The following is a 27738-nucleotide window of genomic DNA, read 5'->3' on the forward strand; positions in this document are numbered from 1 at the left end:
CCTTAGACAGCAAGGAGATCAAACCAGTCAATCCTAGAGGGAATCAACTCTGAAAATTCACTGAAGGATTGATACTGAAGCTGAAACTCTAATACTTTGACCACCTGAGGCGAAGAGCTGACTCATTGGAAAGACCCTGATGCTGGGGAAGATTGAGGGCAGGAGAAAGGAGTGACAGAGGATAAGATGGTTGGAGGGCATCACAGACTCAATGGACATGAATTTGAGCAAACTCCAGGAGATAGTGAAGGACAGGGAAACCATAAATTGTGGTGCAATTTATGGGGGTGCAAAGAGTTGGACACAACTTAGTGACTGAACAACAGCAATATGGCTAGATAAGCAACAAAGATATAAATTATAGCTATTATCTTGTAATAACCTATAAAGGAGTATAATCCACGAAAATACTGAATCACTATGCTGTTCACCTGAAACTGACATTAATACTGTAGATTAACTGTAACTTCAATGAAAAACAAAAGCATAACAGAGGAAATGTAAAAATAAGGGGAGTGGGTTGTATGGCTCTCATCTGAGGCTCCTTTTGTCTGGTTGCTATAGTATTTGAGTTTCCAGCCCCTGTTCTTGGTTCTTCTGCTTTCTTTAATGTAGAGTGTTCTTTTCTTCACAGGTACGCAGACAGGAAGTACCAGTTCCTTTGAGCATGAGATGTCTCAGGAAGGTTTCAGTGCTGCCTTCACCTCCGTAAGTGGCCTTTTGTTTAACTGAAGTTGAGGGGTGAGACAAAGCAGGAGAAGTGGTGCAAAGGTTTGGGGGCTATTCTCTGTGATGGGTACCTGTTGGGAGGTACATCTCTTTTTCTTTTTTAAAAATTGAAGTATGGTTAATTTACAGTGTTGTAGTAATTTCTGGTGTACAGCAAAGTGATTCAGTTCTCTCTCTCATATATATATATATATATTTATATTCTTTTTCATATTCTTTTCCATTATAGGCTATAATAAGATATTGAATACAGTTCCGTGTGCTATACAGTAGGACCTTGTTGTTCATCTGTTTTATATATAGTAGTGTGTATCTGTAAATCCCGATTTCCTAATTTATCCCTTCTCCCTCTTTCCTCTTTGGTAATCATAAATTGGTTTTCTATGTCTGTGAGTCTGTTTCTGCTTTGGAAACAAGTTCAGTAGTATCAGTTAAAAGCTAATTTCTTTATGTTTGATTGTGCTGGGGCTTCATTGCTGCACACGGGCTTTCTCTACTTGTGGCGAGCGGGGCTACTCTGAAAGCGGGGGCTACTCTCTGGTCGCAGTGCACAGGCTTCTCATGGCAGTGGCTTCTCTCGTTGCAGAGCATGGGCTCTAGGCGCATGGGCTTCAGTACTTGAGGTGCACAGGCTTAGTTGCTCTACAGTATGAGGGACTTCCCCAGACCAGGGATTGAACTTGTGTCCCCTACATTGGCAGGAGGATTCTTAACCACTGCACCACCAGGGAAGTCCCAGATACCTTTTCCAGTTAGTATTTTCATTTCTTTTGGATATTTACCCAGAAGTATGATTGCTGGGATCATAGTAGTTTTAATTTAAAAATTTTGAGGAGCCTCCTTACTCTTTTCCATAGTGGCTGTACCAATTACTTTTCCACCAACTGTGTATAAGTTTTCCTTTTTCTTCACATCCTCAGCAACACTTATTTCTTCTGTTTGTGATGACAGCCATTCCAACAGGTGTGAAGTGATAGCTCATTGTGATTTTGGTTTGCATTTCCTTGATGATTAGTGATGTTGAGCATTTTTTTCATGTACGTCTTAGCCATCTGTATGTCTTCCTTGGAAAAATGTCTTTTCAGATCTTCTTCTCATTTTAAAGTCAGGTTTTAAAACAAACTTTTGAGTTGTATGAGTTCTTTATATATTTCGGTATTAACCCAAATATGGATATATGATATATGATTTGAAAATATTTTCTCCTGCTCTATAGGTTACCTTTTAATTTTGTTGTTGGTTTCCTTTGCTATGCAGAAGCTTTTTAGTTAATGTAGTCTCACTGCTTATTTTGTTTTTGGTGTTAAGTTCAAATAATCATCACCAAGACTGATGTCAAGGAGATTACTACCTATGTTTTCTTCTTGGCGTTTTATGATTTCTGACCTTATGTTCGAGTCTTTTATCCATTTTGAATTGATCTTTATGAATAGTGTAAAATAGTGGTCCAGGTTCATTCTTTTGCATGTGGCTGTCTAATTTTCCCAAAACCATTTATTGAAGAGACTATCCTTTTCCCTCTGTATATTATTCTCTCCTTTGTTGTAAATTCACTAAGTCATGTCCAACTCTTTTGTGACCCCATGGACTTTAGCCTACCAGGCTCCTCTGTCCATGAGATTTCCCAGATAAGAATACGGGAGTGGATTGCCATTTCCTTCTCTAGAGGATCTTCCCAACTCAGGGATTGAACCCATGTCTCCTGCATTGCAGGCAGACTCTTTACCGCTGAGCTGTCAGGGAAGCCCACAATACATAAGTACAACATATGTATGGGTTTATATACATACATATATAAATGGCTCTCTATTCTGTTCCATTGACTTATGTGTCTATTTTTATGACAATATTATACTGTTTTGATTACTATAGCTTTGCCATATAGTTTGAACCCAGGAAGTGTGATGCCTCTAACTTGTTCTTTTTCTCAAAATGCTTTGGTTATTTGGGATCTTTTGTGATTCCATACAAATTTTAGGATTGTTTGTTCTATTTCTGTGAAAAATGCCATTGGGATTTTGATGGCACTGAAGCTCTAGATTTCTTAATCTTATTCTACCTTCTTTCCCAGGATGGTCCCTTGCTGGGTGCTGTGGGGAGCTTTGACTGGGCTGGTGGAGCCTTTCTGCATACATCAAATGATAAAATCACCTTCATCAATACAACCAGGATAGATTCAGACATGAATGATGCTTACTTGGGTAAGTAGAGAGGGCAGAGTTACTCTAAAAAGGGGTCAGGATATGGCATAATTCAACCAGTGTAGATGTCCTTGGATCTTTCACAGGCTCTTGGGATAGGTTTAAAGACAGAAATATCAAAACTTCATTTTAATTATGCTAATGAAGAGGAATGGGCTTCCCTGGTGACTCAGAGGTAAAGAATCTGTCAATGCAGGAGACTCGGGTCCAATCCCTGGGTTGGGAAGATCCCCTGAAGAAGAAAATGGCAACCCACTCCAGTATTCTTGCTTGGAGAATCCCATGGACAGAGGAGCCTGGCGGACTACAGTTCATGGAGTCAAAAACAGTTGGATATGACTTAGTGACTAAGCAATAACACCACTACCAACTACAACAAATGAAGAGGAATAGAGTGCCGGGTTCAGTTACCCCAACCTCACAACCACGGGCAGCCCCATTGCCCCTACTCACGGGACAGTCCTGCTGGTGGGGGCAGAGTCTCTGAGGGAAAGCACTTTCTCCTCTTAATTCATCATCTTCAGGTTATGCTGCCGAAGTCACCTTGCGGAACCGGGTGCAACACCTGTTTCTGGGAGCACCTCGATATCAGCACATCGGCCTGGTGGTGATATTCAGACAGAATGCAGGTGTTTGGCAGAAAAATGCTGAAATCAAGGGAAGCCAGGTGAGTGCCGAGTGTGTGGGGTACGGATGTACCAACAGAAGTACCCTGGGGACTGAGGGCTTCCAGGATGGGCATCACCAGGTGCCAATGGGGCAGATTTTTTTTTTTTTTATTAAACTTTTTATTTTGTATTGGAGTATAGCTGATTATCAATATTGTGATAGTTTCAGGTGGACAGCAAAGGGACTCAGCCATACATATAAGGTGTAGCAGAGGTTTGTAAAGCAGATTTCAGAGGACTTTAAGCTAGAGAGCAGTGGGACCAACTTTGGGACAAACTTGCATTTGAGAATATCACTTTTCTGATAATAGTAAATACCAACACTTGACCTGTCCAGAGCTCCCTACAAGTCTATCTGTACACAAAACTGGCATTTGACCAGTCCATAACCAGGATGAGCTTCCCTGATGGCTCAGATGGTAAAGAATCTGCCTGTAATGCGGGAGACCCAAGTTCGATCATTGGGGTTGCAAGGAGTGGAACATGACTGAGTGATTAACACTTTCACTTTTTCTAACAAGTAAACCATATTAGTTATTAAAATATTGAAATAATTCTATATCTGTCAATAAATAGCTGCTTTGTTGAGACGTCCTCCCCCTTCTCTCTCCCCACCCCCACCATGCACTCTGGTCCCCTCACCCTGTACTCTTTGAACTTCGCCATAATCTAGCAACTATGACGTCAGATACGACCTGACTCAGAAGACATCTAGGACCCACTTCAGCTAAGCCTGTGGTTGGTGCCTGAGCAGTCCTAGGAATTCAATATTTTGAATATCACCCCTGCAAAAACTGTTTTTAAGAAAGTGTTAGCAACTTGAATTCAGCAATCTATAAAAAGAATAATACATCATGACCAAGTGTGGTTTATCCCAAGAACATAGGGCTTGTTCAACAATGTTGCAGAAATGGGCCAACTGATTCTAAAGTTCATATGAAAATGCAAGAGACTCACAGTAGCCAAAATAATCTTGAAAAAGAAGAATTAAGTTGGAGGAGTCACAGTTTCCAATTTGAGGCTTACTTTAAAGTTACAGTAATCAAGACAGGATGGTACAGCTAAGGACAGACCTATAGATCAATGGAATAGAACTGAGAGTCCAGAAATAAGCCCATATAACTATGGCCAGTTGATTTTCAACAAAGGTATCAAGTTCATTCACTAAGGAAAAAAAGATTTTCAACAAAGATGTTGGGTTAACTGGATATCCACATGCAAATGGATAAATTTGGATCCTTACCTTACAATATACAAAAATTAATTTAAAATGGATCAAAAACCGAAATGTAAGAATAAAAGCTTTGAACCTCTTAGAGGGATTCTTAGGTGAATTTCTGTAACCTTAGATTTGGCAATGAGTTTTTGAACATTCCACCATAAACACAAGCAAATATAAAATAGGTAAGCTGGACTTCATAAAATTAAAAACCTTTGAGCATCAAATAACACTGTAAAGAAAATGAAAAGAATGGGAGAAACTATTTGTAAGTCATATATCTGATAAGGATCTGGTATTTAGAATATATAAAGAACTTTTACAATTCAACGATAAAAAGACAACCTCATTTAAAAAAGGGCAAAGCATTCAGATAGATATTTCTTCAGATAAGCTATACAAATGGCCAATAAGAACATGAAAAGATGCTTGACATTACTAGTCATTGGGGAAATGAAAGTCAAAACCACAATAGAGACAGCACTAGAAAGGCTATTTAAAAGAAAAAAAACCATGAAAAATAACATATGTGGGTGAGAATGTGGAGAAATTGAGACCTTCGTACTTTGCTGCTGGGAATGTAAAGTAATACAGCTCCTACGGAACACAGTTTGGCGGTTTAGTTAACTTTAGATTTACCATTGCTGTTGCTGTTGAGTTGTTTAGTTGCTCAGTCATGCCTGACTCTTTTGCGACCCCATGGACTGTAGCCTGCCAGGTTTCTCTATCCATGGGATTTCCCAGGCAAGAATACTGGAGTGGGTTACCATCTCCTTCAGGGGTTCCTCTCAACACAGGGATTGAATCCCCGTCTCCTGCATTGGCAGGTGAATTCTTTACCACCGAGCCACTGGGGAAGCCCCCAGATTTACAATATGACTCAGAAATTTTGCTCCTAGGTGTATACCCTTTCCCAGGATGAAAACAGTTGTTCAAACTAAAGCTTATACATGAATGTTCATAGCAGCATTATTCATAATAGTTAAAATGTGGAAGGAACCTAGATGTTCATCAACTCATGAATAGATAAACAAAATGTGGTGTATCATGTAGTGGAATACTATTTAGCCATAAAAAGTATGAAGTGTTGATACATGCTACAACATGGATAAACTTTGAAAATGTTATGCTAAATTTAAAAACCCAGCCACAAAAGACCACATATTGTATGATTTAATTCACCTGAAATGTCCAGAGTAGATAAATTCATTGAGCCAGAAAGTAGATTAGTGGTTGCCTGGATATAGAGGGAGGGGGGAGCAGATTGGGAGTGACTTTTAACAGGTATAGGGCTTCTTCCTAGGGTGATGAAAATGTTTTGGAATTCATGGCGATGGTTACATAACATTGTGAATATACTAGAACCCACTAAATTTATACTTTAAAATGATGAATTTTGTAATGTAAATTTTATCTCAATTTAAAAGAGCCATTCTGGAAAAAAAATCAATGTAATTCACCATAACAACAGACTAGAGAAGAAAAATGTAATAATCTTAACAGATATGGAAAAGAATTTGACAAAATACATGCTTTCATGATGTTCCCAGCAAATTAGGAATTAAAAGGAACTTCCTTAACCTGAGAAAGAGCATTTAAAACAACAACAATAATAACAACCTACAACTCGCATCTTATTTAAAAGTAAAAGAGAATTTTTTTCCTAATTGGGAACAAGGCAAGAATATCCACTTTCACCACTCCTATTCGATATCATACTGGAAGACACAGCAGTGCAATAAGGCAAGAAAAGAAAAGAAAAAAGAGCATGCAGAATGGAAGGGAAAAAATAAAGCTGTCTCTATTTACCAATGACATGACTGTTTGCCTGGGAAGTCCCAAAAAATCTATTTAAAAAAATTATGTAACTAATAAGTTATTTCAGTAATTTCTCAGGATACAAGATCAACATGTAAAAATCAGCTGTGTTTCTAGGCCTGCAATGAATATTTGGAAATTTAAATTAAAAAAACGGCATCATTTACAGTAGCACCAAAGACCATGAAATGCGTGCGTGCGTGCTAAGTTGCTTGAGTCATGTACGGCTCTTTGAGACCCTGTGGACTGTAGCCCGCCAGGCTCCTCTGTCTATGGGATTGTCCAGGCAAGAATACTGGAGTGGGTTGCCATTTACTTCTCCGCAGGATCTTCCCAACCCAGGGATTGAACCTGTGTCTCTTGAATCTCCTCCACTGGCAGGTGGATTCTTTACTATTAGCACCACCTGGGAAGCCCAGACCTTGAAATCCTTAGGTATAAATCTAATAAAATGTGTACAATATCTTTATCCTGAAATGTACAAAACACTGATGAGAGAAATCAAAGACCTAAATAAATGGAAAGATACACTGTGTTCATGGATTGGAAGACTCAATATTGCTAAGATGTTACTTCTCAAACTGATCTATAGATGCAACACAATGCCAATAAAAATTCTAACTTATTTGTAGAATTAATGAGCTGGTTCTAAGATTTATATGAAAAAATCAAAGAAAGTAAATATTCAAAACAGGTTTGAAAAAGATCTTGGGTAAATACTCGTAGGTATTTAGTGGAAGATTCATAGCCTACCTGAATTTTCAGACTTCCTGTAAAAGTTGCAGTAAGCAGAACAGTGTGGCAGGAATATCGGGGAAACAGAATAGGCCTCAAGTAAACTGACATTGCTTGTCAATAAAGACACAAAGGTAATTCAATGGAGAGCTCAGAGGTGCTGAAACAATTGAACACCCATAGTAAGAAAACAAAACCAAACCTTCTACACGTGTCTTGTCTACTGATCCATGTTAAGATTAATTCAAAATAGATTATAGAGCTGAATGTACTATTATACTTGTGAAAGAAAACATTAGGAGAAAATTTCTGTGACCTTGCATTAGTCGAAGAATTCTTAGATATAACACTGGAAACATGGCCCATAAAGAAAAAAAAAAAAGATAACTAAGAAAAGTTTTGCTCTGTTTATTAAGAGAATGAGCAGATAAGCTATGGACTGGAAGAAAATATTTGCAAATTTTCCTTCCTTTTTCTTTTTTTTTTCTTTTTTTTGTCTTCCTTTTTAAAAATGACATATTTGAAATAAAATAAAATTACATATCTGACAAAAGACTTATATCCAGAATACATAAAGGAGTCTCAAAACTCAACAACAAGAAGTCAAATAATTCAATTAAAAAATAAGCAGAATATTTGAACAGACACTTAACCAAAGAAGATATGTGAATGGCAAATAAGCACATGAAAGAATGTCCCATATCATTAAATCATCAGATCAGATCAGTCGCTCAGTCGTGTCCGACTCTTTGCGACCCCAAGAATCGCAGCACTCCAGGCCTCCCTGTCCATCACCAACTCCCGGAGTTCACTCAGACTCACGTCCATCGAGTCAGTGATGCCATCTAACCATCTCATCCTCTGTCGTCCCCTTCTCCTCCTGCCTCCAATCCCCCCCAGCATCAGAGTCTTTTCCAATGAGTCAACTCTTCACATGAGGTGGCCAAAGTACTGGAGTTTCAGCTTTAGCATCATTCCTTCCAAAGAAATCCCAGGGCTGATCTCCTTCAGAATGGACTGGTTGGATCTCCTTGCAGTCCAAGGGACTCTCAAGAGTCTTCTCCAACACCACAGTTCAAAAGCATCAATTCTTCGGCGCTCAGCCTTCTTCACAGTCCAACTCTCACATCCATACATGACCACAGGAAAAACCATAGCCTTGACTAGACGAACCTTTGTTGGCAAAGTAATGTCTCTGCTTTCATAGCTTGAATATGCTATCTAGGTTGGTCATAACTTTCCTTCCAAGGAGTAAGCGTCTTTTAATTTCATGGCTGCAGTCACCATCTGTAGTGATTTTGGAGCCAGAAAAATAAAGTCTGACACTGTTTCCACTGTTTCCCCATCTATTTCCCATGAAGTGGTGGAGTGCAAATTAAAACCATAGTGAGATACAATAGCACACCTATTAATATGATTAACATAAAAAAGAAATGAACTTGCAATATCAAGTACTGGCAAGGATGTGTGGCAACTAAAACACCCATACATTGCTGTCAGAATAGAAAAATGTCATTGGAAAAATGACTACTTTGGAAAAGTTCATCAGTATCTTACAAAGTTCAATATGCAGTTGCCATAACACTCTTAGGTAGTTATCCAGGAGAAATAAAAATAGACATTTACATGAAAACCTATATTTAAATGTTTTTAGTGGCTTTATTCTCGAGAAGGCAATGGCACCCCACTCCAGTACTCTTGCCTGGAAAATCCCATGTACGGAGGAGCCTGGAAGGCTGCAGACCGTGGGGTCGCTGAGGGTCAGAGACGACTAAGCAACTTCACTTTCACTTTTCACTTTCATGCATTGGAGGAGGAAATGGCAACCCACTCCAGTGTTCTTGCCTGGAGAATCCCAGGGACGGGGAGCCTGGTGGGCTGCCGTCTATGGGGTCGCACAGACATGACTGAAGTGACTTAGCAGCAGCAGCAGCAGTGGTTTTATTTATAAATGCCCCAAATTGGAATCAACCCGAATATCCCTCAACTGGGGAATGGATAAACAAACTGTGGTACATCTGTACAATGGAATACTTGTCAGAAATAAATCAGAACAAATTAATGATACATGCAACAACATGGATGAAGCCCAAATGCTTAGTCTAGTTGAAAGAAGCCAGATCTGAAAAGCTACCTACTGTATAATTCCCTTTATATAACATTCTGGAAAAGGCAAAACTATAGGGACAGAAAACAGGTCAGTGGTTGCCAGGGGCTGATGACTGAGGAAAGAGGTTGATTACAGCAAAAGGGAATATTTTGGGGGTGAGGAAACTGTCCTGAATCTTGACCATCGTGGTTAATTACATGACTTTGTGTGTTTGTCAAAACTCATAAAACTGTAGTAAAAAGGTTGAATTTTATTATGTGGAAATTATACCCAATAAACTTGACCTAAAAGCAAAAAAAAAATCCTATTGACTTTATGATGAAGCTTAAATACCTTTATTGAACTATGGGGGAGGAGGCGGGGGAAGAGGCGGGGGCGGGGGCGGGGGGGCGGGGTGGGGGGGGGGCTTCCCCGATGGCTCAGCAGTAAAGAATCCTCCTGCAGTGCAAGAAACACAGGAGACATGGATTCGATCCCTGAGTGGAGAAGATCCCCTGGAGGAGGGCCTGGCAACCCACTCCAGTATTCTTGCCTGAGAAATCCAGGCAAGAATCTATTAAGATCTCCTGGGGAATTCAGGCAAGAGTGTCCTCTGCATGGAGAGAGGAGCGTGGCGAGCTGCAATCCATACAGTCGCAAAGAGTCGGACACAATTGAAGCGACTTAGCACTCCAGTGTTCTTGCCTGGAGAATCCCAGGGACGGGGAAGCCTGGTGGACTGCCGTCTATGGGGTCACACAGAGTCGGACACGACTGAAGTGACTTAGCAGCAGCAGCAGCAGCATGCACATGCCCGGACTATCAGGAGGCTTCCCTCAGAGGCGTGTGAGGCAGAAATCAGACAGTAGTGAGTCACTGTCTTGATGCTGTCTGCACTTTTCCTTCCTTGAACTTGCCCCACAAATTAGAAATTTCCGTATACATCTCCCTTTTATCTGGTACTGTTCTCCCTTCCAACCTCCTGAACTAAAAGCCTTGAAGGCACCATCTCTACTACCCAGCCTCACACTCAGCAAAGAGCAACCCTTTGTTTGTTGAATGAATGAATGAATGACTAAACGGGTGATTTCTATGGATGAAGTCTACCCATTTACAGAGAACATATCTTGATATTTTTTGAACATATTTTAAAATTCTTTTAAAACGTAAACATTATTTCTCAATATCATGCAAAAAAATTCCTGTAACAATAGTTATTTTTCATCCAAGCCAGTTGATTCCCTATTAGCCAGACTGCCAACTTCGATTTACCCTCTAAAGACTTCCAACATATTGAAAGGATATCCCGTGTGGTCTTCCAGGCTTTTCTCTCGATATTTTCTTTTTCTTTTTAATAAAAAAAAAATTTATTTTATTTTTGGCTGCTCTGGGGCTTAGTTGCAGTGCGTGGACTATTTCATAGCCGCTCGAGGACTCTTTGTCACGGGTGCAGGCTTCTCTCTAGTTGTGGTGTGCAGTAGTTATGGTACTCAGTAGTTATGGTACTCAGTAGTTATGGTACTCAGTAGTTATGGTACTCAGGCTCAGTTGTCCTGCAGCATGTGGGACCTTGGTTCCCCAGCCAAGGATGGAACCTGCTTTCTCTGCATTGGCAGGTGGATTCTTAACCACTGGACTATCAGGGAAGCCCCTGTCTGTATTTTCAAATCCAACTTCTTTGCTACCTTAATCATCTCCCTGGAACACGGTTTAGGGTGAATCCTCACCACCGCCCATCAACTCTATAACAGGCTCTTCAGCTGGCAGTACATTCAAACAAGGATTGATCATGAAACAGGGAGAGGATCTCATCCACTCCAAAGGGCCTTCCTCGGCAGGCGTGATTCTACGTCCCAGGGAGAAAACCCCCATGCCCTGTTTTAGGTGGGAAGAGGTATGTGATCTTGGCCTTATCTCTTTCAGATTGGCTCCTACTTTGGGGCCTCCCTCTGCTCCGTGGATGTCAACAGAGATGGCAGCTCCGACCTGGTCCTCATCGGGGCTCCCCATTTTTATGAGCAGATGCGAGGGGGCCAGGTGTCCATGTGCCCCTTTCCCCGGGGGGTGAGTAGTGATGAGACCCGGGCTGGGTGAGGTCTGGCTGTGGGATGGAGGGGTCGCCTGGGGTGGGCCTGACACTATTTTTGTTCTGCAGAGAGCTAAGTGGCACTGTGATGCTGTCCTGCGAGGGGAGCCGGGCCACCCCTGGGGCCGCTTTGGGGCAGCCCTGACAGCGCTGGGGGATGTGAATGGGGACAGGCTGGTGGATGTGGCCATTGGGGCCCCGGGAGAGCAGGAGAACCAGGGTGCTGTCTACCTGTTCCATGGAACCTCAGAACTGGGCATCAGCCCCTCTCACAGCCAGGTGAGGCCGGATCATCTGTCCCTTTCTAAATCAACATTCCCCCAGCTGCCAGGTCAGTTCTCCCAGAAGCCCTTTTCAGAACCTTCAAAAATAATACACACTTCACAGAAAAGATTCATTCTGCCCACAACTAGAGGAGGTGCACAGGGTCAGCATCGCTGCTGCCCCTTTACAGGAGGGAAGATGAAGGCTCAGAGGTAATGAATGGTGAGCCGGGAGTGTTGGATGTAGACATTCTTCTCCTCTGAATCTCAGTCTTCATAGGATGACCAATAGATCTGGTTTGCCCCACATCTGTCCTGGTTTGGGGCTTCCCTGTTGGCTCAAATGGTAAAGAATTTGTCTGCAATGCAGGAGACCCGACTTGGGAAGATCCCCTGGAGAAGGAAATGGCAACCCACTCCAGTATTCTTGCTTGGAGAATTCCATGGACAGAGGAGCCTGGTGGGCTACAGTCCGTGGGGTTGCAAAGAGTCAGACACGACTGAGCAACTAACAGTAACTAACTAACAACCTGATTTTAGCAGTGGAAGTCTCACAACACAGGAAGCCCTATGGTTGGCCATTCTACCAGGACTGCATACGTCATGGGTGTGTGACCTGTGTGGCCACTCAGGACTCCTCTCTCAGAAGGGCGCTGTGCTTAGATTAATGCTCTGCTCCGGCCATCTTGAAATTCTTAACTTTTGAATAAGGAGTCCTACAGTGTTTTCCCCCCATGGGGTCCTGCAAATTGTGTAGCTGATCCTGATGGCTGGTCATTTGAAATGTTGATTGCCACAACTGGTTTCCTCCTGAAGAGGCTCCCTCTTTCCTGCCAGATGAAGCCCACTATCTAAAGAGACCCCCACAGTCTGGCTTTCTCCCTTACAGCCCACTGAGGCCATCCAGTCTTCTGGTCTCTGACTTTTTTCCAGCATTTTTCCCCCCAAATTTTTCTTATGTCCTTTCTCTGTTCCTTCATCACTCCTGCCAAATCCCTCACAAGGTTCAACCCTACTAACATCACCTGAACTTCTTAAAAAATGGGTGCATAGGCCCTGCCAGTACGGGGTCTGATTCAATTGGCCTGAGGTCAGGGCTCCAGGGGCTTCCCAAGTGGCACCAGCAGTAAAGAACCCATCTGCCAATGCAGGAGACATGGGTTTCATCCCTGGGTCGGGAAGATCTCTTGCAAGAGGGCATGGCAAACCACTCCAGTATTCTTGCCTGGAGTATCCCATGGACATAAGGGCATGGTAGGCTACAGTCCATAGGGTGGCAGAGTCAGACATGACTGAAGCACGTATGTACAGAGCCCCAGGCATCAGTAAAAATTTCCATTTTATTAAGAAAAATTTCAATGTATAGTGAACACCCATGTATTTATAAGCTAAAATCTACTATGAATATTTTACTAGATTTACTTTTTCACATCTCCATCCTTATATTCATCCTTTTCTACTTGTTCATCAGTTCAACACATTTTAAAATGCATTTCAAAGTAATTTGCAACACCAGTCCAACTTCACCCCTAAATGCCTCACCATGTATATCATTAATTAGAATTTAATATTTGCTTACCATTATTTTTAAAATAAAATGTATAGACAGGAAATGCACAGATCTTTGGCCAGTTGATGAATTTTGAAAAATATAACCCACAATCCTGGGAATTCTCTGGCGGTCCAGCGGTTATGACTCAGTGCTTTCACTGCCATGGCCTGGGGTCAATCCCTGATTGGGGAACTAAGACCGTGAAAGCTGTGTGGTGACTAGACAAACAAAAACCAAACAAACAACCCCCAATAATTCTATGAAGGTACATGCCTGTAAAATTCCATGGACAGAGGAGCCTGGCAGGCTACAGTCCATGGGGTTGCAAACAGTTGGACCCAACTGAGCAATTTCACTTACTGTACCGAACATCATGATCACTTTAGAAAGTTCCCACCTGTCCCCTCCCAGTCAATTTCTGACCCCACTCCATCCTAGAGGAAGCTACTGTTCCAATTATTTTCCACCATAGATCAATTTTGCCCATTCTAGTGTATGGACTATGATGCTATGTCAGCCCTAGTATTTTTCACACACTCCTTTTAAAAAAATAATTCTACTTGTTTATCTATGGCTGCACTGAATCTTCATTGCTTTTCCGGTTTTTCTCTAGTTGTGGCCAGCAGGGGTTATTCTCTAGTTCCGATGCTCAGGCTTCTCATTGCAGTGGCTTCTCTTGTTGCAGAGCACAGGCTTCTAGGGCTCGAGGTCATCAGTAGTCACATGTTCTTTAGTTACAGCCCAGCACTCCTCACATTCTTCCCTCTGTGTCACGGAACCTCTTTCCGCAATTTTATGAATATTATAGTTAAGCCTTTTTCTCATTGGCATCTGTTGTTTCTTTGTGTAAATGGGATTTGAAGGCTCTGGTTTTACTCTATTTTTATTACAACACTTTACATGCTTGTATAAGTTAAAAGATCTAAAGTAAACAGCAAAAGCCCTAGCTCCTTCTGCCCTTTATCTTTACCAGAACTTGGCCTGGAAAGGAAAACAAGGGTAAAGGGAGGGTCCACACATTCACCCACTCTCACCCACACCCCCGTACACCCATCCCCACCCATGCCCACACCCACTCACACCCACACTCAGACGCACCCACAGCCCCCATACGCCCACATCCACTCACACCCATACACACACTCCCACTCCACTCACATTCTCCTCTCCCACACCATAGACTTTGGAATTAAAAATAAATGCAAAAACGATCATGCAAGCTTATTGTTCTACTGTTTGTAATTTTTACTTGTTCTTTTTCTATTACTGGAACTGTGGTGCTCAGTATTTCAACAAGCAAGTGTCCTATGGATCTCCCAACTACCATATTATATAATTTCAAAACAAAGCTTCCTCCCAATAGGATATAATAATTTTTTCTCAAAAAATTGGCAGTATAATATATGTTCAGTAAACACACAAATCTTAAGTGTTGAATTTTCACATCTGTGAACCCAAGTAAGCACCACCCAGATGAAGATATAGCACATTTCCAGCGTCCTGCACTTCCTCATTCTTCTTTCCAGTTGACAACTTCACTTAAAAAATGGCAGTAAAATACACATGACCTAAAACTCACCCCCTTAACCATTTTTAAGTGTACACACTTCAGTGGCATTAAGTACGTGACAAAGTCACTTTTAAAATTTCTTAATATATTTGGCTGTTATCCTTTCAGTTAGACTTTATTTTTTTGGGAGGGGGGGTCCAAAATCACTGCAGATGGTGACTGCAGCCATGAAATTAAAAGATGTTTGCTCCTTGGAAGAAAACCTATGACCAACCTAGACAGCATATTAAAAAGCAGAGACACTACTTCACCAACAAAGATCTATATAGTCAAAGCTATGATCTTTCCAGTAGTCATGCATGGATGTGAGAATTGGACTATAAAGAAGGCTGAGCACCAAAGAATTGATGCTTTTGAACTGTGGTGTTGGTGAAGACTCTTGAGAGTCCCTTGGACTGGAGATCCAACCAGTTCATCCTAAAGGAAATCAGTCCTGAATATTCATTGGAAGGACTGATGCTGAAGCTGAAACTCCAATACTTTGGCCACCTGATGTGAAGAACTGACTCACTGGAAAAGACCCTGATGCTGGGAAAGATTGAAGGCAGGAGAAGAAGGGAGCAACAGAGGATGAGATGGTTGGATGGCATCACTGACTCTATGGACATGAGTTTGAGTAAGCTTCAGGAGTTGGTGATGGACAGGAAAGCCTGGTGTGTTGCAGTCCATGGGGTTGCAAAGAGTTGGACACGACTGAGTGACTGAACTGAACTGATCCTTTCAGTATTAATTTTCCATATAGATTGAAGAGTCAAAATTGTTCCTAACAGCTTATTATGAAAAGTAACAATTTTCATACCCACACTGTGATTTCCTCTTTGTTTTTCCTCCTCTTGAGGAAACCACTTTCAGCTCTTTCAATGATTCTCTGTACTTGCCAAGGACACAATTATATTGCTGCTGCTTGATTTTTGTTTTTGTGTTGACTTCCTACTATGGAAGGTGAGGACTGAGCTCTCTTTGAGGCCTCTCTTTTCAGATATTCACATGCTTTGCATCCCACCCCCACATTAAATTTATATGATAAATTTGGTTAGGTCAATACAGAGTGTTTGCATTTTCCTGACCACGTAAGAGAGATCCAGCTGAATCAAGAGATTCAGCTGAGTCAAATAGTATACTGTCTCTTCTTTCCTGTGAAGCTTCTTATTTTCTCTGGAAAACCCAGCAATTATGGAAATTTTTTATATCATCTCAAGGTTGTGGTTTAAAGCTGAATAGTTACCCTAATTTTTAAAGAAATTGTGGGAGGTGTGACTTGAGTGGAGCCCAGACAGTCTCTCCTTGGGTCACCCTGGGAGACTGAGTTACTCTCTTCTCTGTTCTTTCCCGCCTCCTCTTTTCCACCGTCAGCGGATCACAGGCTCACAGATATCCCCCAAGCTTCAGTATTTCGGGCAGTCACTGAGCGGGGGCCAGGACCTCACAATGGATGGATTGGTAGACTTGGCTGTCGGGGCTCAGGGGCATGTGCTGCTGCTCAGGTGAGAGTATACCAGGTATCTTCTTTTTAAGGAGTGTGTTTGCTGTACGATGGCCCCTGATGGCCCTCTGGCTTCCCCCCAGGTCACAGCCTGTGCTGAAAGTTGAGGCGACGATGGAGTTCACACCCAAGGAAGTGAAGAGGAATGTGTATGAGTGTCGTGACCCAGTGGTAAAAGGCCAGATTGCTGGGCAGGTGAAAGTCTGCCTCCAAGTTCGCAAAAGCACATGGGACCGACTGGGAGAAGGTGAGGCTGAGTGGGTGAATTTCAAGAGGTTAAAATGACTGGGGACATTGATGGGCTCTGATAGCCTTCTTCAAGCTTGGATGGAGTAAGCAGATGGTTTCCCTGCTAGAGCATGGGTGGGGAGGCCCAGAAAACACCACCAAAGAAGTAAGTCTCTGGCACTTCTTTACAGTCTCAGTTCTCTATAGAATGAAGGGCCCCACCCTGTGAACTAACCAGATATATTTTTTTAACTGAGAGGTGGGCAGAGGAGCTTGGCAAGCTCCATAGTCCATGGGGTTGCAAAGAGTTGGACATGACTTAGCAACTAAACAGCAACAATAATTTGTTCAAAGGGGAGACTGAGTTGATGAAGCAAAGCACAAACTCGCAAAGCATTCAGACATGTATTTTATCACAACTAACTTGACTCCCTCCCTTGTCTCTATTCTGAGTGGCATTGTGCTTGGGGTGAGAAAGAGTAACGGTGGTCCTAGAGAGAAACAAGGGGAGGAGATAAAATTAGTTTTCTAGCAATAATCTTACTGGACTGAGAAGATAGCAGTCAGGGTTCGGGGCAAACAAGATGGCTAGAAATTGAGAGTGAAGTCTTGGAGAGGAGAGAATTACAGAGAAGATCCCCCAAAATCTACATGGAAATTCCATACAAAGTCATTGGCTGACTTCTAAGTCATGCATGTCCAGGTCAATACTTCCAGAAACTCAGTGGAAGACAGCAACTGAAGAGCTAATGAGTTGAAAAGAAATCCAGCTGCTGGGGAAGCAGAGATTTGAGTGGGGCATTGAAAAACACCTTGGTCCTTCTATTGGGAAAATGTCCATTGAGACCAGCAAGCAAGAGAAACAACAGACAATAGATATAGACCCACAGATGATTCAAATATTAGAATTATCAAATCAGAATTTAAAATATAATTAAAATTAATATCTTCAAGAATAAAGAGGAAAGGATGGAGAACGTCATAAAAAAAATCTGGATTTCCTAAGAGTTCAATGGAAACAACTAGCACTGAAAAACAAATGGAATGGAATTGAGAATTCAATACATTTAATAGCAGATTAGGAGCAGAACAAACAGATATACATCACTATATATAAAATAGGTAAACAAGGATTTACTGTATGGCACAGATAATTATATTCAATCAATATCTTGTTTAACCTATAATGGAAAAGGAGCTGAAAAATATGTATATGTATAACTGAATCACTTTGCTGTATACTTGAAACTAAAACAACACTGTTAATCAGCTATACTTCAATATAAAATAGAATTTAAAAAAGAAATGGTGGTAAAGACTTTTCTAAAACTGGTGAAAGACATCAAGATTCTCTACCAAGTCAGAGCAAGATAAATATAAAAGGAACCATAAATTGTTACATTATACCAATGCCCACAACACCAGACACTGTACCATCCCAAGGTACAAACTGCTGAAGAACAAAGACAAAGAGAAAAAAGTGAAAAGCAATATACTTTAAAAATATACTTAATTTTCTGTCTTGTAACAGAATAGGTATTAATTACTGAGCATTTATTATGTGGCAGGCACTATGCTAAATGCTTCATAGGCACAATTTTATTTTCACTGTTGGAAAGAAACAATTATTATCTTCAATTTAAAAATAAGGAGGAACTTCCGTGTTTGTCCAGTGGTTAGGGCACTGCACTTCCAATGCAGAGGCCAGGGTTCAATCCCTGGTCAGGGAAGTAGATCCCGCATGCTGCAAAAAGACCCCATGTTGTTGTTCAGTCACTAAGTTGTATCTGACTCTTTGTGACTCCATGAACTGCAGCATGCCAAGCTTCCCTGTCTCTCACCATCTCCCGTAGTTTGCTTAAATTCATGTCCATTGAGTTGGCGATGCCCTCCGAACATCTTATCCTCTGTTGCCCCATTCTCCTCCTGTCCTCAATCTTTCCCAGCATCAGGGTCTTTTCCAATGAGTTGGTTCTTTGCATCAGGTGGCCGAAGTGTGGGAGCTTCAGCTTCAGCATCAGTCCTTCCAATGACTATTCAGGGTTGATTTCCTTTAGGAATGACTGGTTTGATCTCCTTGCAGTCCAAGGGACTGTCAAGAGTCTTCTCCAGCACCACAGTTCAAAAGCATCAGTTCTTCAGTGCTCTGCTTTCTTTGTGGTCCGAGTCTCACATCCATACATGACTACTGGAAAAATCATAGCTTTGGCTAGATGGACCTTTGTCAGCAGAGTGATGTCTCTGCTTTTTAATATGCTTTCTAGGTTTCTTCCAAGGAGCAAGCATCTTTTAATTTCATGGCTGCAGTGATCTTGAAGCCCAGGAAAATAAAATTTGCCACTGTTTCCACAACTAAAAGATCCTGTGTGCTGCAATTAAGACCTGGCTCAGCCAAATCAATACAGAAATAATTTTTTAAAATAAGGAACTGAGAGACACAGGGAGGTCAACTAATGTGGCCAAAGTTGGACAGTTGGGGAGCAGAGGAACAGGGCCGCCACCTCTTGCCAGTCTGACTCCAAAGCCAGGCTCCTTACCGCCATTCTTCCCACCCCTTCAGGAGATACCCAGAGCACTATCACCTATGACCTGGCTCTGGACCCAGGTCGCCCCCATTCCGTGGCCATCTTTGATGAGACACAGAACAGCACACGCAGACGTGTAGAGACGCTGAGGCTGAGTCAGAAATGCGAGACCCTGAAGCTCCGGTTACTGGTGAGCAGGGGGTGACCATCCTCCAAGCAGGGGGTGGGCTTGTGAAGCTGAGAAGGCTGGACCACCAACCCCTCACTGTCTCTCAGGATTGTGTGGAGGACTCAGTGACCCCCATTGCTCTGCGCCTCAACTTCTCTCTGGTGGGGGAGCCTGCACACAATTATGGGGGCCTCAGGCCAGTGCTGGCTGTGGATGCTCTGAGACTCTTCACAGCCTCGGTGAGTCGGGAAGATCCCCTGGAGCGGGAAAGGGCAACTCACTCCAGTATTCTTGCCTGGAGAATCCCACAGGCAAGAAGAGCCTGGCGGGCTGCAGTCCATGGGGTCCCAAAGAGTCAGACACGACTGAGCAACTAACACTTTCACTTTATTTCGAGATTTCACTTTGCTGTTTCTTTTTACATCCTGTCCCGATTTCCTTTTGTTTTTCTCATATTCCGTGTTTGGCAGCTTCCCTTTGAGAAGAACTGTGGCAATGACACCGTCTGCCAGGATGACCTCAGCATCACCTTCAGTTTTATGGAGTGAGTTCCCTGTCCTCTTTTTTACCCCCAAAACTGCACCATGACCTGGCGCTCTGTTCTCCTCCTGGCCCCCAAGGGAGCCTGGCACAGAGCAGCTGCTACCGCCTCATCCACTATCTTCTCTCTCCCAGTGTCTGCGCCTCCTTCCCTCCAGAGCACATTCGCGGCAGGGAAGCCCCCAGCCTCTCATGGCCTGGCTTCTTCCTTCCACAGCCTGGACACCCTGGTGGTGGGTGGACCCCGGGACTTGAACGTGACGGTGACTGTGAGAAACGAGGGCGAGGACTCCTACAGAACTCAGGTCACCTTCTTCTACCCGTCTGGCTTGTCCTACCGGAGGGTGTCAAGCAGCCAGGTAGCCAAACCCTTCTCAGGCTCCGTCTGACTTTACTTGCCCCATCCCCATGGCTGCCAGCTGACTTCACCAGCTCTGCCTCCCTTGCCTTCCAGAACCAGCGCTCACAACGGTTCTGGCGCCTGACCTGTGAGTCTGATGTCTCCACCGAAGGGTCTGGAATCTTGAAGAGAACCAGCTGTGGCATAAACCACCCCATTTTCCTAGACAACTCGGAGGTCAGACTGCTGGCTCCTCCTCCCTTTTTCTCCTTTGTTTTCTTCTGAATTCTTCCCTAGTTCTTCTCCTTCTTCCCACACTGCATGGCCTGTGGGATTTTAGTTCCTGGACCAGGTATTGAACTCAGGCCCTTGGCAATGAAAATGTGAAATCTTAACCACTGAACCATCAGGGAATTCCCTTCTCCTTCTTCTTTTTAAAAGTAGATCTTTCTTTCTCTCTCTCTCTCTTTTTTTTTTTTTTTGAAAAAAAGTTTTGCTGAGATAAAAATCCATCTACCATTACAATACACCCATTGGGCTTCCCTGGAAGCTCAGACAATAAAGAATCTGCTTGCAATGCAGGAGACCTGGGTTTGATTCCTGGGTTGGGAAGATTCCCTGGAGAAGTGAATGGCAACCCACTCCAGTATTCTTGCCTGGAGAATTCCATGGACAGAGGAGCCTAACAGGCTATATAGTCCATGGTGTCACAAAGAGTCAGACATGACTGAATGACTAACACAAACATTTAAAGTATATGATCCAGGGACTTCTCTGATGGTCAAGTGGTTGAGAATCTGACTTGGAATGTAGGGGACACGGGCTTGATCCTGGGTTAGGGAACTAAGATCCTATGCCACATGCCACTGGGCAATCTAAGCTCAAGTGCCACAATCTAAGCTAGAGAGCCCACACACCCCAAGACCTCATGCAGTCAAAAATGAATAAATAAATAAACTGAGAAAAGTATACAATCCACTGGCTTTTGAAATGTTCACAGAGTTGTGCATTCATCAGCGTGATCAATTTTAGAGTATTATATTTTTAATTTAATGTTTAAAATATTACTTATTTGTTTGGCTGCATTGGGTCTTAGATGCAGGATCTTTCGCTGCAGCTCATGAACTCTTTAGTTGTGGTCCACAGGCTCAGTAGTTGTAGCACTCGGGCTTAGTTGCTCCAAGGCATGTGGGATCTTAGTTCCCCGACCAGGTATTGAATTCGAGTCCCCTGCATTGCAAGGCAGATTCTTAACCCCTGGACAGCCTGGGAAGTCCTAGAGTATTTTATAAAACCCCCCCAAAACACCTTGCTCCCTTTGGCCATCAGCCTATGTCTTCCCATCTGTCCCAGTTCTAGGCAACCACTAATCTATTTTCTGTCTTGAGATTCACCTGTTCTGGGTATTTCATATGAATAGAATCATACAATATGATGGCTTCTTTGAGCATCACGCTTTCAAGGGTTACCCATGTTGCAAGATGTATTAATACTCTGATTCTTTTTATTGCTGAATAACACTCTGTTGTATGGATGTACCACATTTTATTTACCCATTCTTCAGCTGATGAACATCCGGGATGTTTCTTCTCTCTTCCTCTTGTCACTGTCTCTCCTTTCTCCAACTCCAGATCACCTTTAATGTCACATTTGACGTGAATCCTGATACTTACTTTGGAAACAAGCTACTTCTCAAGGCCAATGTTACCAGGTGAGCTATGCCTGGCTTCCCACCACATCATCAGTTTTGAGGTCCCAGCCCCATGCTGATGGTAGACCATTGCCCTCTCCCCACTGGTTCTCCCTTCAGCTCATTCATTCACTCCAGAAATGCCAACTGAGCACCCACCCCATGCCAGGCATGTTGCCCAGGGCTGATGGGACAGCAACAGACAAGATGGCTGTGGTTCCTGGCTCATGGAGGTTATAATTTAGTGGCAAGGATGGACAGGACAGTTGATGATTACCATGAAATGAATGGTGTCCAGTGTTGTTGGGAGTTTGGTGTTCAGAGAGGAAGATTCATTTGGGCTGTGAGTTAGCCAGAAAAAGTGAAAGAAAGTGTTAGTCTTTCAGTCATGTCCGACTGTTTGTGACCCCATGGACTATAGCCCACCAGGCTCCTCTGTCCATGGAATTCTCCAGCCAAGAATACTGGAGCAGGTAGCTATTCCCTTCTCCAGGGGATCTTCCCAACCCAGGGATAAAACCCGGGTCTCCTGCATTGCAGGCAGATTCTTTCCATTTGAGCCACGAGGGAAGCCCAGCAAAGGCACAAATTGAAGGTGGGCATGAATACAGAGAGAAGGAAGTGTGGACCAAGCCATGCTGGGATATGGCAAATGTCAGGCTAAGTTTGAGCTCAGGAGGCAGAGTTGAAGGACTTGGTTAGATATGGCCCATTTCATGTAATGACCGACAGGTGCTATTAAGGAGTTTGCCGTTGAACTTGGGAGGGACAGGATGTGATCACCTTTGCATGCTAGAAAGATCTCTCTCCAGGAGGGCAGGGGATTAGGGCAGGGGATTAGGGCAGGAGTGGTTTTGAGTTCAGGGGACCAGTGAGAAAAAGAAGGTGCTCCAGGCATCCATCCTGCTGAGTTGGGATGGGCCTGAACTCCACGGGGCAGCCCTGGGCTTCCCTACAATCTCTATTTCCTCTGTTGGATTTAAAGGACAGTGTTTAAGATGCTGAGAGCACAGGACTCAGTGGTTGGTTGGTGCTAGAGGGTAAAGGAGAAATAGGAGAAGGAAAGGCTGATTCTCAATTCTCAAGAGCTGGTCAGAGCTCTCTGTTTCCCTTCAGTGAGAACAACATGCCGGGGAACAACAAAACTCAATTCCAGCTGGAGCTGCCTGTGAAATACGCTGTGTATATGGTGGTCACCAGGTACTGGCTTCCGGGGCTTTTTGCTCTGCCTTCACCCCTGGGCTGGACATGGCGCATCGAGCATCTGTGCGCGAGTCTGTGCGCGGGTGCTTGTGTGTGTCTGAAGTTATGTGTGCACACGTGTGCATTTGTGTGTGTGTGTTGGGGGCCAAACTGCCACACGATGCGGGTCCCCCGACACGGTCCTCGCACACCGTCGTGCTCTCGCTCTCTCAGTTGCATTTCCTGTGTGTCTGTTCACCCCTTAACACCCTTAGCCCGAGACCCCCTCCCAGAACTCCCCTGATGTTCTGTCACTTCCTGCCCCTTCTTCTTTCTCCCATCAGCCTTGAGGCCTCCACCAAGTATCTCAACTTCACAGCCTCAGAGAAGACCATACACGCTATGGAGCATCAGTATCAGGTGGGGAGTGGAGAAGGAGCCTGGGGAGGGAAACCAGGATGACAGGAAAGAACAATGGGGAGGGACTTCCCTGGGGTCCAGTGGTTAAGACTCCGTGCTTTGACTGCATGGGACACAAGTTTGATCCCTAGTCAGGAAACTAAGATCCCACATGCCTCAGGGCAAAAAACCCAAATGTAAATCAGAAGCGGTATTTTAACAGATTCAATAAAGACTTTTTAAAATGTTCCACATCAAAAAATCTTTTTAAAAAGTTCCACTCTTCCACTTCAGGGCACACGGGTTTGGTCCTTGTCAGGGAACAAAGATCTCACGTGTTGTGTTGTCAAAAAAAAAAAAAAAAAGAATGATGGGAAACATGCATGAGGTGCCTGCTTTGGGCCAGGCTCTCTTCTAAGCTTGCTCTGACTCCTCACACACACACAAGCATGTGCATCACACATGCACACACACACATGTATATACATGGGACTTCCTCGGTGGCTCCGCAGTAAAGAATCTGCCTGCAATGGAGGCGACCAGGTTCAATCCCTGGGTCGGAAAGATCCCCTGGAGGAGGGCACGGCAACCCTCTCCAGTATTCTTGCCTGGAGAATCCCCATGGATAGAAGAGCCTGGCAGGTTACAGTAGATAGGGTCACAGAGAGACTGAAGTGACTGAGCATGCCTGTGTATACACCATGTATGTAATTACTTTTTTCTTCATCTTCCTAATGACTCTGTGATGGAGGCATTGTCGTCTCCCCCAGTTTATAGATGCAGAAACTGGGGCTCAGAGAGGTTAACAGAACACGCCCCCTGGTGTCACCCTTAGTAAGTGGAAGAGCTGCTGCTTACGACAGCCTGTTTGGCTCAGGAGTGGAATTTAACCACTACACTCTCCTACCTCTCAGAAAGCATCAGAAGGCAGGGTGCTTGGGTCTGTGAGGCCTTATTCAGTCCTGGGCCCCTTCCCAGGACTCCCCTGATGTTTGGGAGTGGGAAACCTGATTCTAGTTGCTGGTGGGTGTGGAAAAGCCAGAGCCCTGATACCCACCCTTCCCCCATCATGCAGTTCAACAACCTGGGCAGGAAGAAACTGCCCATCAGTGTGGTCTTCTGGATCCCCATCCGGCTGAACAAGGTGCCTGTGTGGTCCCAGCCCCAGGTCACCTTCTCCCAGGTAAGCCCAGACGGCTTTGAGGAGTGGGCCCAGCTCCTCCCTCCACAGCCCCCTGGTCTTTCCTAAAATCGTTTCTGCTTCTTCTGTTGGATTGTGGAGCCATTCCCGACCCTCTCCTGACCTGGAGGGTGGACCTGGGGGCCTCACTTCAATCCCTTCCTCATCGTGTCCCTTTTCCTCAGGACGTGTCCAGTGGATGTAACACCACGGAGGTTGCCCCTCGTCACTCTGACTTCCTGGCGGAGCTTAAGAAGAGCCCGGTGCTGGTGAGACTAAGCCCCGGCCTCAGGGCTGCACGCAGACTATGTGCCACCCCCTCACCGTGCCCAGTACTACCTCTCAACTGAGCAGCCTGGGCTCACAGGGCAAGTCCTGCATCCAGCTTTCCTGCTCACCTATCTCTTCTCCTCCCTTCCCCAGAACTGCTCCGTTGCTGTCTGCCAGAGAATCCAGTGTGCCATCCCATCCTTTGGCATTCAGGAGGAGTTCAAGGTCACCCTCAAGAGCAACTTCTCGTTTGACTGGTACATCAAGGTCTGTGGGGGCCCGAGGCTCGGCTGGGCATGAGTCATGATCCTTCAGGGCCTAGGGGTCCAGTTCCCATCCTCTCTCTCTCCCACAGACTTCACACAACCACCTTCAAGTTGTGAGCAAAGCGGAGATCTTATTTGATGAGTCAAAGTTCACCCTGCTTCCAGGGCAGGATGCGTTTGTGATGGCCCAGGTATGTGTCTGGGACACAGTGCGACCATTAGAGGCAGGAGAGGAGGCTGGGCTTGTGGGGGAGAGAGAAGAATGGGCAGGAGGAGTGAGTGCTGGGCCTGGAGGGGACAGGGGACAGGGAGGGGTTAGTCATGGCGTTCAGGGAGCACACAAGGTCTGACTGGGGAACCCCCAGAAACCCAGAGTCTTTCTCCTCTGATGTACCCCTTCGGCTCTCCCTGCTCCAGACAGGGACCAAGGTGGAGTCCTACGAAGTACATAACCCTATCCCGCTGATCGTGGGCAGCTCAGTAGGGGGGCTTGTGCTCCTGGCCCTCATCTCTGCCGGTCTGTACAAGGTAACTCCCCCGGGACCCTCTCCCTGCCCGCTCCCCTCCCCCACCCCACTGCTTCTCACTCAGCACTGTCAACTCCCACTTCTGCTGCCAGTTGGGTGACCTGGGTCGGGGGGTGTCACAGAACCTCAGTTTCTTCAGCTGTACAATGAGACTAAATGTAAGTGAAAGTCGCTCAGTCTTGTCCGATTCTTTGCCACCCCATGGATTGTAGCCCACCAGGCTTCTCTGTCCATGGAATTCTCCAGGCAAGAATACTGGAGTGGGTGGCCATTTCCTTCTCCTTCCTGACCCAGGGATTGAACCTGGGTCTCCTGTATTGCAGGCAGATTCTTTACCATCTGAGTCACTAGGGAAACACCCATTTTGTGGAGGTCATTGGCTTCATAACTCTAGAGAACTTAGAATGGTCTCTGGTACAATTGCTATATAAGGAGTAGTCCTGCTTATTCTTTCTCTTTCTTTCCTTTCCCAGTAGCAATGCCCTTCCTGTTCCACTTTCCCCAGGGCTATTCTACACCCTGCCGTGTTTTTCCTTTGCATCTCTTGGTCCCGCAGTCTCCCTGCCTGTCCTGCATGGCTTTCACCCACCCCCTTCCCCTAGCCTGGGTGCCCTCACTCACTCGCTTCTCCCTCCACAGCTTGGCTTCTTCAAACGACAGTACAAGGACATGATGACTGAACCTGGTCCCGAAGTGGATACCCCCCAGTAACAGCTCCTTCCCCACAAGTGGCCTCCCTTGCAGCAGACAGGACGTGATGGGACCAAAGAGTGGGTGCCCAGGCTGCTGGATGGACACCTCTGTTAGGAAATCGGGGCTGTGACGTTTCACTCAGGAGCGACCTGCTTGGGTTGCCATTCTCATCCGTGTGCACAGGCATGTGTGTGTGTGTGTGTGTGTGTGTGTGTGTGCACATGCATGAGTGTGAGTTGTGTGTGTGGCTTAGATTGCTCTTGAGCCAAGATAAGTGCCTTCAGCACAAGGTCTGGGGCCAAAGGGGGTTGCTTGGGCTTCCTTGTGTGTGGGTGAAGATGCCACTGGTTCTTCCTTGGGGGCAGAGGTGATGGCAGCTCTTGCGGGTGAACACAAAGGGAAGGCCAACAAATCCTCCCGCGCTTTCCCCTGAAGAAGTAGGACCTACTTTGGTGGGTGAGCCTGCAGGCTGGCAGGAGCCCAAGCAGCTGGGGCTGAGCCCACCGGCAGGAGCCTGTCTGACCATTCCACACTAGAGCTGATATGTTCAGTGCACAATGGTGTACCTCTCTTTGTGTATTCACTTATTTATTATTTTAATGGTACTTTTATTTTTTGAATAGATGAACCTGTCTGTAGTATCAAAGTCAAAAAATGTGTAAAGGTGTATGATGAAAAGGTTCTCCTTTCCACCCTGATCTCCCAGCCATTCAGGTCTCTTGTAAAGGGTAGTCCAGGTTATGTGTTTGGAGGTCTCCTTTGCTAAGATTTTTTTTTTTTATCTCTTTTTATACAATGATTCTAGGGATATGCAAACACACACACAAATTTTTTACACGAATGGCAGCATGCATTATTTATACTGTTCTACATCTTGCTTTTTTCATGAATATGGCTCTGACGTTTTTTTTTTATCAAGATATAAAGTACTTTCTCATTCTTTTATATAGTGGCTCTGTATTCTACTATGTGGGTGGATCCTAAGCCTGGGAGGTATATTGTTTCCAATCTCACAGTGACAAAAATGGTGGATTAATATATTGAATATATGTGGTTTTTGCGTATGTGTAGGCTAATTTATAGGATACATTCGCAGAAATTTGAGTTCTCTGAGAGGCAATCCCAAGAGAAGAATTTGAGTGAAAGATGCTTATTTAAGAGAGACCCCAGGGAATACCAGTAGGGAAGGAACGTGAGCTGGGAGGGAAAGGCAGGCAGTAAAGGGTGTATTATCAACAGAGGTACCACTATGAGCTTGTCGAGTGTAACTCGGCTGGGGAGGTCTGGGAGATAAAGTAGAACCCCCACCTCGACGC

The 27738-nt window shown here is 44.3% G+C and overlaps 1 protein-coding gene across 1 annotated transcript in view; it reads left to right on the forward strand.

Moving 5' to 3' along the window:
• ITGAM (integrin subunit alpha M) overlaps nucleotides 1–27486 on the forward strand; it is a 38727-nt gene extending 11241 nt beyond the window's left edge. Inside the window, exons 10-30 of the mRNA XM_070779957.1 lie at nucleotides 635–708; nucleotides 2801–2930; nucleotides 3455–3597; nucleotides 11383–11523; nucleotides 11615–11824; nucleotides 16284–16414; nucleotides 16497–16660; nucleotides 19202–19356; nucleotides 19443–19574; nucleotides 19806–19879; nucleotides 20093–20234; nucleotides 20330–20452; nucleotides 21847–21926; nucleotides 23022–23105; nucleotides 23432–23507; nucleotides 24562–24669; nucleotides 24852–24935; nucleotides 25090–25203; nucleotides 25292–25393; nucleotides 25620–25730; nucleotides 26369–27486. Coding sequence (XP_070636058.1) covers nucleotides 635–708; nucleotides 2801–2930; nucleotides 3455–3597; nucleotides 11383–11523; nucleotides 11615–11824; nucleotides 16284–16414; nucleotides 16497–16660; nucleotides 19202–19356; nucleotides 19443–19574; nucleotides 19806–19879; nucleotides 20093–20234; nucleotides 20330–20452; nucleotides 21847–21926; nucleotides 23022–23105; nucleotides 23432–23507; nucleotides 24562–24669; nucleotides 24852–24935; nucleotides 25090–25203; nucleotides 25292–25393; nucleotides 25620–25730; nucleotides 26369–26440 — 2450 coding nt within the window. The 3' untranslated portion in view covers nucleotides 26441–27486. The remainder of the gene's footprint in view (nucleotides 1–634; nucleotides 709–2800; nucleotides 2931–3454; nucleotides 3598–11382; nucleotides 11524–11614; nucleotides 11825–16283; nucleotides 16415–16496; nucleotides 16661–19201; nucleotides 19357–19442; nucleotides 19575–19805; nucleotides 19880–20092; nucleotides 20235–20329; nucleotides 20453–21846; nucleotides 21927–23021; nucleotides 23106–23431; nucleotides 23508–24561; nucleotides 24670–24851; nucleotides 24936–25089; nucleotides 25204–25291; nucleotides 25394–25619; nucleotides 25731–26368) is intronic.
• The last annotated feature ends 252 nt before the right edge of the window (nucleotides 27487–27738 follow it).

This window comes from Bos indicus, chromosome 25 (assembly GCF_029378745.1).
Source record: "Bos indicus isolate NIAB-ARS_2022 breed Sahiwal x Tharparkar chromosome 25, NIAB-ARS_B.indTharparkar_mat_pri_1.0, whole genome shotgun sequence".
In the NCBI taxonomy this organism is placed as follows: Eukaryota; Metazoa; Chordata; class Mammalia; order Artiodactyla; family Bovidae; genus Bos; species Bos indicus.